This window comes from Gobio gobio, assembly GCF_949357685.1.
Source record: "Gobio gobio genome assembly, chromosome: 8".
In the NCBI taxonomy this organism is placed as follows: domain Eukaryota; kingdom Metazoa; phylum Chordata; class Actinopteri; order Cypriniformes; family Gobionidae; genus Gobio; species Gobio gobio.
Genome location: NC_137114.1, coordinates 42,275,917 through 42,289,965, shown reverse-complemented (window position 1 = coordinate 42,289,965; position 14,049 = coordinate 42,275,917). Strand labels below are relative to the sequence as shown.

General features: G+C 47.0%; 2 protein-coding genes across 2 annotated transcripts in view; both read right to left on the bottom strand.

The window, feature by feature from the left end:
• Positions 1–14,049, bottom strand: part of lim2.3 (lens intrinsic membrane protein 2.3) — a gene marked incomplete at both ends in the record, with an annotated part of 305,404 nt that overhangs the window by 82,863 nt on the left and 208,492 nt on the right. The window lies entirely within an intron of this gene.
• LOC307129850 (roundabout homolog 2) overlaps positions 1–14,049 on the bottom strand; it is a 112,371-nt gene that overhangs the window by 64,516 nt on the left and 33,806 nt on the right. The window contains exon 6 of the mRNA XM_079822629.1: positions 11,597–11,724. Coding sequence (XP_079678755.1) covers positions 11,597–11,724 — 128 coding nt within the window. The remainder of the gene's footprint in view (positions 1–11,596; positions 11,725–14,049) is intronic.

Sequence of the window (14,049 nt, the reverse complement as noted above, 5' to 3'; positions counted from 1 at the left end):
TAAATGCTTGTCTTTTAGGTCAACAGCTTATAAAAACTTCTGGGTTTTTGGTTCTGGGTTTTGTTTAGCTTGTTTGCTGTACACTTTGTCACATTTCTGCTTTTAGACATTGTTCTGTTTTTTGTTATGAGTCCGAAATGACAAGGAGGCTGCTTCACGCAATGCAAAGTCAATGGAGAGCGTTGGATTGTTTCCCCCCCCCGGTGGGCGTGGTCTTCAGATTATTCGCTCAGTCTCTATTGGGCGGGGATCCAAATATGTGGATTAATTAATAAACCACATTCAAATGGTCTGATTTACCTCTATTTTACATCATTTTCAATAATCTGGGATGATGGCACATCACCTAAATTCAGTCTCAAAATCCTTGTAGCTCATCTTGTAGGGGATGATGCAAGTTTGTTATCCAAGTAATGCTAGCTGCTGATACAATGTTCTGCTTCAATGCATTGTAAATTATTTTGGATAAAAGTGTCTGACAAATGTGTTTTTTAAAACGTTTGAATGTTCATGTTTCAGTTATATAAATGTTAAGCAGCTGCTTTAAACTTCTTATTTTTTGAGCTATGAAATCCCCATTAATCTAATGGCAGAATCATAGTAATGACATAAAATGTTTTTTTGAAGCATTCACACACACACACATTTCAATCACACCCACAATGCAAAGCAGCATACATAAAACAGCCTGCCTTTGCCACCTTGTGAGATATGGCAGCATGCAATGAAGAGGAAGGAAAGGTTGGTAAGGATGAAATGATGAAGGGCAACAAAACATCAAGGCAAATGAGACAGAAAATTCACAAATGAAACATCAAGAAAATGGCCCTGGGTCAGAAAATGGAGAGAGAGAGAGAAAGAGAGAAAGAGAGAGAGTGAGGCAGTAGGCAGGAGATGGAAGAAGAGTTGCTTGGTCTCATCTTAATTCAGACTGGCAAAATAACTGGAGGATGAATTGAATCAGGTCTGCTACAGCTGCTTCCCCCGGCTAGTGCCAGTTAGATTCCCACCCAGTTCTTTCTTGCTTAGTCTTTCTCGCTCTCATTTCTACACACACGCAAACACACATTTTGCCACGTTCTATTAACACTGCCTCTGCACTCCGGCAGTTTGCTAAAGCACACCGTCTCTATATAACAGCTGTCAGATACAGTAATCCGCATGCTTTAACATAAGCTCCACATAGTTGCTCTGTTCCAAAACATAGTGATCCGCCTAAGTAGAAAATTCTGCCTTAATTTACTCAACCTCCTGCTGTTCCAAACCTGTATGCGTTTCCTATCTTCAGTACTTCAGTTACACAAAGAACTGTGTGACTGTTTACGAGGATATTTTGACATAACTTTGTGTGTATTTGTCCATTCAAGTGCAAGATGATGTGAATGAGAACTCAATTCAGTATCCGCACACTATATGATAGGTGTTTTTTTGCGTGCGCTTGGATGTGTGCGCAGTAGGGGTAAGCAATATAACCTCAAAACGATATCACGATATTTCAAGAATATTTGCGATGATATTTATGATGATATAGAAAAAAATATATGGAACAAAGTTTTATTGGGGGTGATTGCAGCTGGTAGGCAGCGGCATTTATTAGTGCAAACAAAATGAAGGGCATTTTTCATCCTTTTCCAATGAGCTACTGTCATTGATGACCTAATTCGAAGTGTAAATCTATTGCCATAAGGTGGCAGCGGCAGCATAACAGTCACACAGCATGAGTCAAATGTACGCAAAGTAAAAAAGTAGCCTTGGTACAAGTTTGGAGTGTCGCTATGGAGTGTCTGAATATTCGATTCTGATTTGCTGGACAGTGTATAATTAAATAGTTTAATGCACAGGTAGTTCCAAGTCAGTTGAATCACTGTTTTCATTGAAGCACACACACTCACACACGTCACTCGCATAGAGAGCGGAGATCGCGCTGCGCATTCATGAGCACAGAAACCTTTATCAACGCCGCCCCGTGACTTTTAGCAATAAAATAGCTACGCTACTGGATCACTACATTATATTTCTCAGCAACGATGGGGTTACATTGCTATTTTTATGTAATAAACGCCCATCTTCGTTGTTAAGAGAGACACTGAACAGACGCAGGTACTAATCTTAGGCACTACTTTATCTCTGAGTCTGATTCAAAGCGGGCAGAATGCTGGATCTAACGAGCCGTAACTGACAAAAATAACCGTCAATTTTACCTTCCCGGTCAAATATTGTGCTGCAAACATCAATAGCAGCTTTAAGTTGTCAATGTTTTGTCAGTTGTCAAGAGGTCTGACCTCTTGTAACCAAGTAGCTCTTTTTTAGGTACTAAATCGTCATCAGAGGCTGGCATGCTGCACTTCCTCTCAGACAGGTGTTGTTATTGTGTAATGTAAATGCGCCATACGTCATTGCGCCGCTATATCGTTGATATCGCCAGATTCAATTTTTACATGATAAAAAAAGTGTATAATGGTGTTATCGTGGACGGTATGATATGGGACACCCCTAGTGCGCAGCACAGTTCTGAATTCAGTTCTCTTTCACGCCTTCTTGCACTTGAATGGTTTAAAATACAATAAAATCGACATGCAGTGAACAAAGAACAAAGACTTAAATGAAATAGACTGAAAACTTTCAGCACTATAAATACAACATAAAATGTATAAGTTAATCAAATGTATAAAGTAAAATGTATAAAACCAAGTCTTTACTGTGTAAATTAAATATATATTTATTTTTATTAAAATTACAAATGTGATTTAGTCAAGATCAGTAAGAGATTTTCTCTCTTTTTTTTGTTGTTTGATTAGCATTAATAATGACAGCAGGTACATTTGGATGCTGTCACTTTAAGACCGACTGCGCGGATCCAATATACTTGTGCATTCTCTCAATTTATCAGTTCTTTACATTCACTTAAGACATAAATGACTCTGTTTACTTACAAATACATGTCACTTTGACACAGGTAAGTGTATTTAACCGTTCAAACCCAATAAGTTGACAAAAGCACTCAGTTGAGTTCTCACGCGCTCTATGAGCAGCGGCTTCATGTTGCGCGTCTCTCAGACAGTGCTGAGAAACAGTCTCTCATAAAGCGCGCGCATATACAGAAATTAGTTGTCTTTCGCTGCTAATTTTGCTTCAATTGTTTAAAATCACCTAATTTTAAACCGCAGTGCTTAAAAACGCATGCAAACGATAAGCTTTCATGACCGCGCAGCACAGCAATATCACATGGCCGTAACTGCGATAGTCTCTACCAGTTGACACATTTCTACCGGTTAATCGTGTCTACTGGTATATCGCCCACCCCTAGTTCAGTCTAATTTAAAAAATCTTTTTTTATAGCAAATGTCTGTACATTTTAAGCATTTTTATACGTATTTCAGTATTGCGTTGTTAGTTTAGCAGCATATTAACGTCAATTGTGAATGGAGTCTCTCGCTATTTGTGTCGTGCTTTGTTTTGCTGCCTATGTAGAGGCTTCCAAATAAGTCACTTCCATGACAGTTAGGATGTCACCTTAAGCCCAAAGTATACTTTGGTTTTTACAACTTGTACAGTGAAAGTTGCGTACATCAGCATAGTTTGCTCTGATTATGCAGCTCTCATATGCACCTTTTTCTCTAATTAGTTTGTCTAATGTCCACTGACCCAGCCTATTGTTTCACAGTCTACAAAGCAATGGAGGGAACAACAACAAACTACCAAACACCACAACAACAACAGATGCCCACATTGACAAGCGCTTGAGTGAGGTGGTTAAGAGATTTTTATCACTTGTAACTTCTGGAAACAAATAACACAGACACTGGACAAGGATGAAAATTGCACACAAAAAGGAGGTGATCCCTCTGTCCTAATATGCCTAGTTCCATACTATGTAGTAGGGATGCACCGAATCCAGATTTATTGGGTTCGGCCGAATACCGAATCCACTGGTTAAGATTCGTCCGAATCCGAAACCGAATAACGAATCCTACTCCCATCCTCAGTCCATTATCACAGGAAACACATTAATGAAGTAAACAACATCCACAGCAGTGTAGGGATGCTATTGACCGTTTAACCGTTAACCGAAAGTAAGAACTTTGACTGATTAATACCTTCAGTTAAACAGTTTAAATGTTTTTAACGCTTTTTTGTTTTGTTTTGTTTTTTTGCTGCATGGTTAAGGCTTTTCGTCGTGTGGTTTTGGTCAAGTTTACTAAAGTAAACATTGTCACGTATGTTCTTCTCGCCGCTGTTTCCAGATGGTTTATAGAACAATTACCCTGAGTTGCCCTCTGTCGTTTTTAAAGATCAACTCAACGGGGAGCGCAGGAGGCGCGCGCGCAGTCAGAGGCTCTCGCTGCGGAGACAGAAGGATTGAGAGGTTGTTTTCTGCTGCGGGTTTAACTGGCAACAGACTGCTCTCCAGACTAACCACATCACTTAGAAATGTTACTTAAAAAAACAAACAAACATACAAGTTGTGGATTGAGGTAGGCATGCTACCTGAAGTTGCTGCATTTTGGCTGCTGACTGTATTCCTTCATTCAAAACTCGTATTCTTTCGGATGTTTCATATGCAAATGTTTTAACAACATCTATTGTTCCCCTTCAAGGGAACTCGAGCTGCGTCACCGCTTTGGGAACGCCCCTGCGTGATTGCGTCGTGAAGCACGTATGTCATCAGTCCAATAGAGAGACGGAACGTCATAGGCGGGTGACGTCATAGACCCGGAAGCTATAAAGCACACCAGCAAACACACGCCGTTAGCTTCTGTTGCCTTCAACAAGCGCTCTGTGTTATTCTGTCCAAGTGTCTTTGTGTTGTGTCTGAGTTCAGACTGTTTTGTTACGTTTGCACTATTCACCACATTGATACAAGAGAAAAAAAGTATGACGAGCGAACAGCGTTACAGACAGTGTGTTCCTCCCTGCTCACGCTACATCCCGAGCGGGGATACACACTTGATGTGCGTTGTTTGTTTGGGAGAGCAGCACGCGCAGTCGGCACTCGAGGGTGCCGGCTGCGAGCATTGTGAGGCTCTGCCTCTTCGCGTGCTGCGATCCCGCCGGGCGCTCTTCGAGGAGGGCGTCCCGGTTAACGCTCCCCACGGCACGGGTCCCGCTGCGGCTGAGGCTCAGCGGCGACTCATGTCGTGGGGTTCGCAAAAGGATCTGACGGGCCCCGCCCTATCTCTTCCTTCACCCGCCAGATCCAGCGCTGCCTCTCTGGGTTCGGGAGCCCGCTCTGCGGCTTCTCCCGCCCGGGGAGCGGCCGCGATACTGCAGCTATCTTCCTCCGAGGAGGTTGATGTCTGTAGCATCGATGCAGGGGGTGGAGACTCGTCACTTCATTCCCCTGCAAGTGAGGAGCTCATGGAGGTGCTGAGCAGAGCGGTGGCCAGACTTCACATTGACTGGCCACATGAACATCATGAGCGAGCTGCTGTAAAAAGCAGACTCGACGAGCGCTTTCTCCCCGCGCGCTCTGTTCAGCCTCCCCGAAGGAGTCTGCCGTTTTTCCCGGACCTCCACACCGAGGTGTCGAGGTCTTGGAAGCGGCCCGTGTCTGCACGCATTTTCACCCCGCAAACGTCCGTGTATAGTAATATCGCGGGGTGTAAGAGACACGGTTATGGTCAGCTGCCTCGGGTTGAACAGACGCTTGCGAGCCATCTGTCACCCGAGTCTGCGTCGACCGTAAAGGCTCCGTCTTTGCCCACAAAGCCTCTTAAAGTGACATCATCTTTTGTGGGCAAAGCATACTCGGCAGCAGGTCAAGCCGCCGCGTGTCTGCACACGATGTCTATCGTGCAGGCATATCAGGCTGATCTGCTAAGGGACCTGGGGGAAAGCCACGAGATCGGAGTCGATACTATTAATGAACTTCGATCGACTGCCGATCTCGCTCTCCGTGCCACCAAGGAGACGGCTCGATGCGTCGGCCGTTCTATGGCAGCCCTAGTGGCCACGGAGAGGCATTTATGGCTAAACCTTACAGATATTAAGGAAAGGGACAAGAGCTTTTTGCTTGATGCGCCGTTGTCTCCGGAGGGCCTGTTCGGTGACGCTGTCACCACGGTTACCGACAGGTTCCTGGAGGCGAAAAAACAGGCAGCGGCGCTCAAGCAGTTCCTTCCCCGTAAGCCCCAGGTCTCGTCTGCTGCTGGGCGGGAGCAGCAGATGCCGAGTACAAGCTCCTCGCACAGGGCGCAGCAAAAAGTGAGTGTCGCCACTCGTACACCCCCGCAGAAAGGGTCGTCGGGTGCGCGGCGCTCACAGGCGCAGCCTTCTAACCCCAGGGCTGATCTGAGGACAGTCATTGTGGCGAGGAAGGCTGCGTCAAAGAAGTCCTGACGCCTCTGGGCCCAGGACAGTGAGGGTGGTCCCCTCCGCGGGCGCACGGTGCTTACCGCTGTACACGGTACCCGTGCGTCCGCGGTACCCTCACGGGGTCAGTCCGCCAACCCCGCCCGAGTGCCGGGGCGCGGAGGGGCCCCGCGGGTCATTCAAGGATGGCCCGCACCCTCTTCGGAGGGAAATTATGCCGTCGAGTCAGTCGTTCCCTGCCGGTTCGCCGCTTCAGGGCGCTGCACTCGCGGTGCAGAGTACATCAGAGACCAGCCTCGAGGGGCTGGTTCCCTTAGTAGATTTTGTGTCAGAGTGGGAAAATCTGCCTCACATATCTCGTTGGGTCCTGCGATGTGTAAAGTTGGGGTACGCGATTCAGTTCAGATGCCGTCCCCCCAACTTCAACGGGGTCCTCTCCACTGTGGTGGACCCGGTGCAGGCTCTGGTGATGACTCAAGAAGTACAGACTCTGCTGCAAAAGGGGGCTATAGAGAGGGTTCCCCCCCCGGACAGGGAGTCAGGCTTTTACAGCCGGTACTTCATAGTGCCAAAGAAGGATGGTGGGCTGCGCCCCATCTTGGATCTTCGCGTCCTGAACCGAGCCGTGGCAAAGCTCAAGTTCAGGATGCTGACACTCAAACAGATCGTGTCTCAGATCAGGTCCGAGGACTGGTTTGTCACGATAGATCTCAAAGATGCGTATTTCCATGTCTCCATCCTTCCGCAGCACAGGAAGTTCCTGAGGTTCGCTTTCAGGGGAGAAGCGTACCAATATCGGGTGCTTCCTTTCGGTTTAGCCCTTTCACCCCGCACGTTCACGAAGTGTGTGGACGCTGCTCTGGTCCCCTTGCGTTTGCAGGGGATCCGCATCCTCAATTACATCGACGACTGGCTGATACTAGCACAGTCAGCGCGTCTCGCGGTTCAGCATCGAGATGTTGTTCTCGCGCATATGAGGAGGTTGGGGCTGAGGCTCAACTCCAAGAAGAGTGTTCTCTCTCCTGTGCATAAGATCACTTATCTCGGGGTGAGTTGGGATTCGGTCGCTATGCAGGCTCGTCTGTCGGAGCCTCGCGTGGGGTCAATCCTCTCAGCCGTGAAAGGGGTGAAGCTAGACCAGCCGCTCACTGTAAAGCAGTTTCAGAGACTGTTGGGTCTGATGGCAGCCGCGTCCAATGTTATTCCTTCGGGCCTGCTGTTCATGAGGCCGCTACAGTGGTGGCTCAAGACCAGGGGTTTTTCCCCGAGGGGGAACCCCTTTCGCGTAATCAAGGCAACGCGGCGGTGTCTCCGCACCTTGGTTATGTGGAAGGACCCCAGGTTCCTGACCCAGGGCCCGTCGCTGGGGGCACCGTGTCAGCGTACTTCTCTGACCACGGATGCCTCCCTGACGGGCTGGGGGGCGACCATGAGTGGTCGCTCGGCCCAGGGTCTGTGGCAGGAGCACCAGCGTTCATGGCATATAAATTGCCTGGAAATGTTGGCGGTGTTTCAGGCTCTGAAGCACTTCCTGCCGCATCTCAGGGGCCATCATGTGCTTGTACGCACAGACAGCACATCGGTGGTCTCCTACATCAACCATCAGGGGGGCTTGAGGTCTCGTCGCTTATACAAGCTGGCGCGCCTTATCCTCCTCTGGGCTCAGGGAAAATTGCTGTCAGTCAGGGCTATGTACATTCCTGGGCGGTTGAACGTGGAAGCAGACATCCTGTCGAGGCAGGGGCCAAGGCCCGGGGAGTGGAGACTCCACACCGATGTGGTGGAGCTCCTTTGGGAGAAGTTTGGCAGGGCCCAAGTGGACCTGTTCGCCACTCACGAGAACTCTCATTGTCATCTGTGGTTCTCCCTGTCGCCTCCAGCTCCTCTCGGACTGGATGCGATGGTACAGGAGTGGCCGAGGCTGCCCCTGTACGCTTTCCCCCCGATCGCTCTGCTTCCGGGAGTTCTAGAGAGAGTGCGCCGGGACGGGGCCCGTCTCCTTCTAGTAGCCCCGTTCTGGCCGGGCCGGGTATGGTTCTCGGATCTGGTGTCTCTCCTCGACGGCTCTCCCCTGGAGATTCCGTTCCGGAGGGACCTTCTCTCTCAGGCGGGCGGAGTTTTTGTTCACCCCCGCCCGGAGTTGTGGAAACTGTGGGCTTGGCCTCTGAGGGGGCCCAGCTCATAAGTTCCGGTCTCTCAACTGAGGTTGTTGAGACCATTCTACACTCCAGAGCTCCTTCTACGAGGAAACTTTACTACCTGAAGTGGAGACTCTTCACCTTATGGTGTCGAGATCGCCTGCGGGATCCAGTTAACTGCCCTGCGAGCGTGGTGCTGGAGTTCCTGCAGGAGAGATTCTCTGCTGGGTTAGCCCCCTCCACACTAAAGGTGTACGTGGCGGCCATAGCTGCTTACCACACTCCTTTGAGTGGTGTTTCATTAGGGCGACACCCTCTAGTAACTCGTTTCCTCCGTGGAACCTTGAGGCTGAGACCTGTGACACGCACCAGGGTGCCGGCCTGGGACTTATCCATCGTCCTTCGAGGCCTTTCCGAGGCTCCCTTCGAGCCGCTCGAGGAAGTTCCTGAGAAATTTCTCACTTTCAAAACTATTTTTCTTCTTGCTATTTCTTCTCTTAAAAGAATTGGGGACTTGCAAGCCCTCTCTGTCGCACCCTCGTGCTTGGAGTTTGCCCCGGGTATGGCTAAGGCCTTTCTCTCTCCGAGGCCCGGGTATATTCCTAAGGTCCTCACTAATCCTGTGAGACCTATTGTGCTCCAGGCCTTCTGTCCTCCTCCCTTTGTGACGTCAGACCAGGAAAAGTTAAATCTGCTTTGTCCAGTTCGCGCCTTAGACGCCTATATCCACAGAGCTGCCCTGTGGAGAAAAACTGATCAGTTGTTTGTTTGCTACGGACCTCCATCCCGTGGGGGTCCGGTGTCAAAGCAGAGGATGAGCAAGTGGGTAGTCGAGGCTATCTCACTGGCTTATGTGGCGGCCGGACAGCCCTCTCCTTTGGCTGTTCGGTCCCATTCCACTAGGAGTATGGCTGCTTCTCAAGCTCTCTTGGCAGGGGCCTCCCTGCAGGAAGTGTGTGATGCGGCGGGGTGGTCCTCGCCGCATACATTTGTCAGGTTCTATGAACTAGATGTTTCTGCTACTCCGGGGTCTCGGGTGCTCGCCTCGTAGCTGTTACAGGCGGGCATCCAGACTCGCATGGGGACGTGGGTATTCTCGTTCCCAAAGCGGTGACGCAGCTCGAGTTCCCTTGAAGGGGAACGTCTCGGTTACGACTGTAACCTTAGTTCCCTGATGGGAACGAGACGCTGCGTCACCCGGCCATACTCCTCGCATGCCCGCAAGCGCCTTGTTTCAGGCCTTCTTCAGAAGCTAACGGCGTGTGTTTGCTGGTGTGCTTTATAGCTTCCGGGTCTATGACGTCACCCGCCTATGACGTTCCGTCTCTCTATTGGACTGATGACATACGTGCTTCACGACGCAATCACGCAGGGGCGTTCCCAAAGCGGTGACGCAGCGTCTCGTTCCCATCAGGGAACTAAGGTTACAGTCGTAACCGAGACGTTTAGGGTCCTTGCCACCACGAGACAAATGGGCATTGCAAATTAAACATGTAGCTCGACTTGAATCGCCTTCTTTTGACTTAAAGTACTGCCACGTTTTCTGTTCATGAGTTCCATTTTCACTTTCTCACAGCCTACTGGATTTGAACAGTCCACCTAGTAAAATGGTTCCCATAATCAACGGCGGCGTCATTACGTTCGACCAGCGAAAAGTACCCATATGACCTAATACTTCCATCTAAATACTGAAGAACGCAACCGATGGACACTTTGCAATCCCATGAGGCCACGGGAGAGGATTTGTGAATGGCAGTGAAGCAACTCAGTTGACACTGCAGGTAACATGACAACACAACATGATCGATGTAGTACATCCACATTTAATTCATACTAATCACATTACATGTAGTGTAAACCTAGGGTTCATTTCTGTGGAAAAAAAAATCTGAGGTTCGGCAGAAACCGAACCCCGTCAAAAAGCCCAATATTCGACCGATTCCAAACCCAAACCCTGGATTCGGTGCATCCCTACTATGTAGTAGGCAAAAAACAGTGTGTGAGCCAACTAGTATGTCTGAATTCGTAGTATTCATAAAACAGTGTGAGAACTCAACTGAGTGCTTTTGCTGCCTAATTGGGCTTGAACGGTTCAATACACTTACCAATGTTCCAAAGTGACCATGTGTGTCAAAGTGACCATAAGTGAAAAGGAAACAGTAGAGAAAGGAAACAGATGAGTATATTGCGGTCGGTCTTAAAGTGACAGCATCCAAATGTACCTGCTGTTGTTATTAATGCTAATCAAACAACATCAAAACAAGAGTAACTTTAATAAGAATAATTGTATATTTCTAGTGCTTGAAGTTTTTCAGATCTAGGTCTGTTTCGTTTGTGCCTTTGTTCTATTGTAGTTTGTTTTCTTTGCTCTTTCTTTATCACTGTTTTTATTGATATCAAAAAAGGAAAAAATAACTATATTGTGATATATATCGTTATCGTGAAATAAAATTACTCATACCGTGATATAAGATTTTGGTCATATCGCCCACCCCTTAAACAGTAGGCGAAAAGTACCCATATGACCTATTACTTCCATCTAAATTCTGAAGTACGCAACTGACGGACACTTTGCCATCCCATCAGGCCACGGGAGAGGATTTGTGAATGGCAGTGAAGCAACTCAGTTGACACTGCAGGTAACATGACAACACAACACGATCGATGTAGTACATCCACATTTAATTCATACTAATCACATTCATACTATATAGAATCTATTTTTTTAATGGTCATGAATTAAGTTTCAAACCAAATGTTCTACCTACTATATACAGTATGCAAGTTCAGACACAGCAATATATGTGTTCAGCTGTACGCATATGCCAAACGTTCATGTCAAAACTGGGCTTAATGCCAGCTGCCCATGTCTGTAGGCAATGAGGCAGCTCACTAGGTAGAACAGAGCTAACATTTAAGCAAAGGAAAGGCTGATAAACTCTTCCATGTGACTTCACACAGATCAGACTGATTGCGCCTGGCAGGTTCAAATGGCTGTGGTGAAGTCTGTTTAATGGAGATGAGCAACAACATATGCATGAAGCTAAGAATATCAGCTCGCTTTTTTGTGATTCATATTTCATGTGCTCTGTGACGTGTGTCGATACATGTGTAAAAGGCTGAAAATGCATGCATGTGCGTCTTACCGTGAACCTGCAGCACGGCGGAGGCTTCGGTTTTGCCCACGCTGTTTTCGGTGACACACGTGTAAGTGCCCTCGTCCTCCGCTCTCACCTTTATCAGACGTAGGCTGTTGTCACCACGGATCTCAAATCTGTTCGGCAGAGAGGGAGAAAGGAGACAGTGGTTGTCTGTGAGGAAAGCAGATTGAACAGTCATCACACCTTTCTCTTACACCCTATCTACAATCCTTCCACTCTCTGAGAGGACACTTCTGTGCAATTCCACCATATATGCCATTACACTCCACTTTATTGTGCCACAAGCTTTATGAAACACTAATTATATTTTATCCTTGGGATTTTTTCCCACTTTTTTGACAGTAAAGAGAGGCGACAGGAAACTCTTTGACGAGAGAATGGGATCAAGACACAAGTCAGTTCACTGGGAGGCCATCTTTAGTCATGCAACTACAGCAATTTACTTGAATGGGTGAAGCCTGAAATCTTTAAATAACATCTTCCATATTGCCAATGAAATCTGACAACAATGGTAACAAGTTTTGCTTTACTTGCTCAAATCACACAAAACTCTTGTTTTTCCATTCCTATAGGTACTATATTGTACTATTGCAGTTTCTAACATACACCAATCAGGCATAACATGATAACAGGTGAAGTGAATAACACTGATTATCTCTCCATCATGGCACCTGTTAGTGGGTGGGATATATTAGGTAGCAAGTGAACATTTAGTCCTCAAAGTTGATGTGTTTGAAGCAGGAAAAATGGCAAGCGTAAGGATTTGTGCGAGTTTGACAAGTCAGAGTATCTCCAAAACTGCAGCTCTTGTGGGGTGTTCCCGGTCTGCAGTGGTCAGTGTCTATCAAAAGTGGTCCAAGGAAGGAACAGTGGTGAACCGGTGACAGGGTCATGGGCGGCCAAGGCTCATTGATGCATGTGGGGAGCGAAGGCTGGCCCGTGTGGTCCGATCAAACAGACGAGCTACTGTAGCTCAAATTGCTCAAGAAGTTAATGCTGGTTCTGATAGAAAGGTGTCAGAATACACAGTGCATCGCAGTTTGTTGCGTATGGGGCTGCATAGCCGCAGACCAGTCAAGGTGCCCATGCTGACCACTGTCCACCGCCGAAAGTGCCAACAGTGGCACGTGAGCATCAGCACTGGACCACGGAGCAATGGAAGAAGGTGGCCTGGTCTAATAAATCACGTTTTCTTTTACATCACATGGATGGCTGGGTGCGTGTGCATCGTTTACCTGAGGAACACATGGGAAGCACTATGGGAAGAAAGCTAGCCGACGGATGCAGTGTGATGCTTTGGGCAATGTTCTGCTGGGAAACCTTGGGTCGGATGTTACTTTGACACATACCACCTACCTAAGCATTGTTGCAGACCATGTACACCCTTTCATGGAAACGGTTTTCCTGGTGGCTGTGGCCTCTTTCAGCAGGATAATGTTTCCTGCCACAAAGCAAAAATGGTTCAGGAATGGTTTGAGGAGCACAACAACGAGTTTGAGGTGTTGACTTGACCTCCAAATTGCCAAATCTCAATCCAATCGAGCATCTGTGGGATGTTCTGAACAAACAAGTCTGATCCATGGAGCCCCCACCTTGCAATTTACAGGACGTAAAGGATATGCTGCTAACATCTTGGTGCCAGATACCACAGCACACCTTCAGGGGTCTAGTGAAGTCCATGCCTCGACGGGTCAGGGCTGTTTTGGCAACAAAAGGGGGCCCAACACAATATTAGGAAGGTGGTTATGATGTTATGCCTGATCGGTTTACATTATTTTGAATGTTAGAAGCAGTAAATCCTCCTCCTCCTCCCAAGATTTGAACCTGAATCTCCCTCATAAGCACCAACATACGCTCACCACTACACCATGGCTCAGACTAAATGCAAATTATAGTTATACAATACATTACCCTTCATAGTAAACTAGTCTGAGAAGATGAGATAACCCAAATCACCACTATCTACTATTACCACAAAAATTTGAAACTTTGAAAATGAAAATAATCCCATAATTTACTCACTATCAACCACAATCAGGGGTCACTCTTCGACCGGAACTAGACTTGCGTACGGCCGTTACCGGAAGCCAGTGATTATAGTTCATAAAGTTATAAAAATGTATATTTTTCTTACAAAAACACATCGCTTCGCATCAGAAGGCCATTATTAACCCCCTGGAGCCGTATGGATTACTTTTATGATCGATGGATGCAGGTTTTTTTTGGGTGTCAAAATCTAAGGTAGCATTCACTCCAATTATAAAGCTTGGAAGAGCCAAGATATTTTTTAATATAACTCTGATTGTGTTTGGCTGAAAGAAGAAAGTCATATCCGTACACCCAGAATGGCTTGAGGGTGAGTTAATTGTGGGATGAGTTTCATTCCCTTTAAATGTTGATTATATAATTTTCAGTTTATATATTTAAATATAATTATC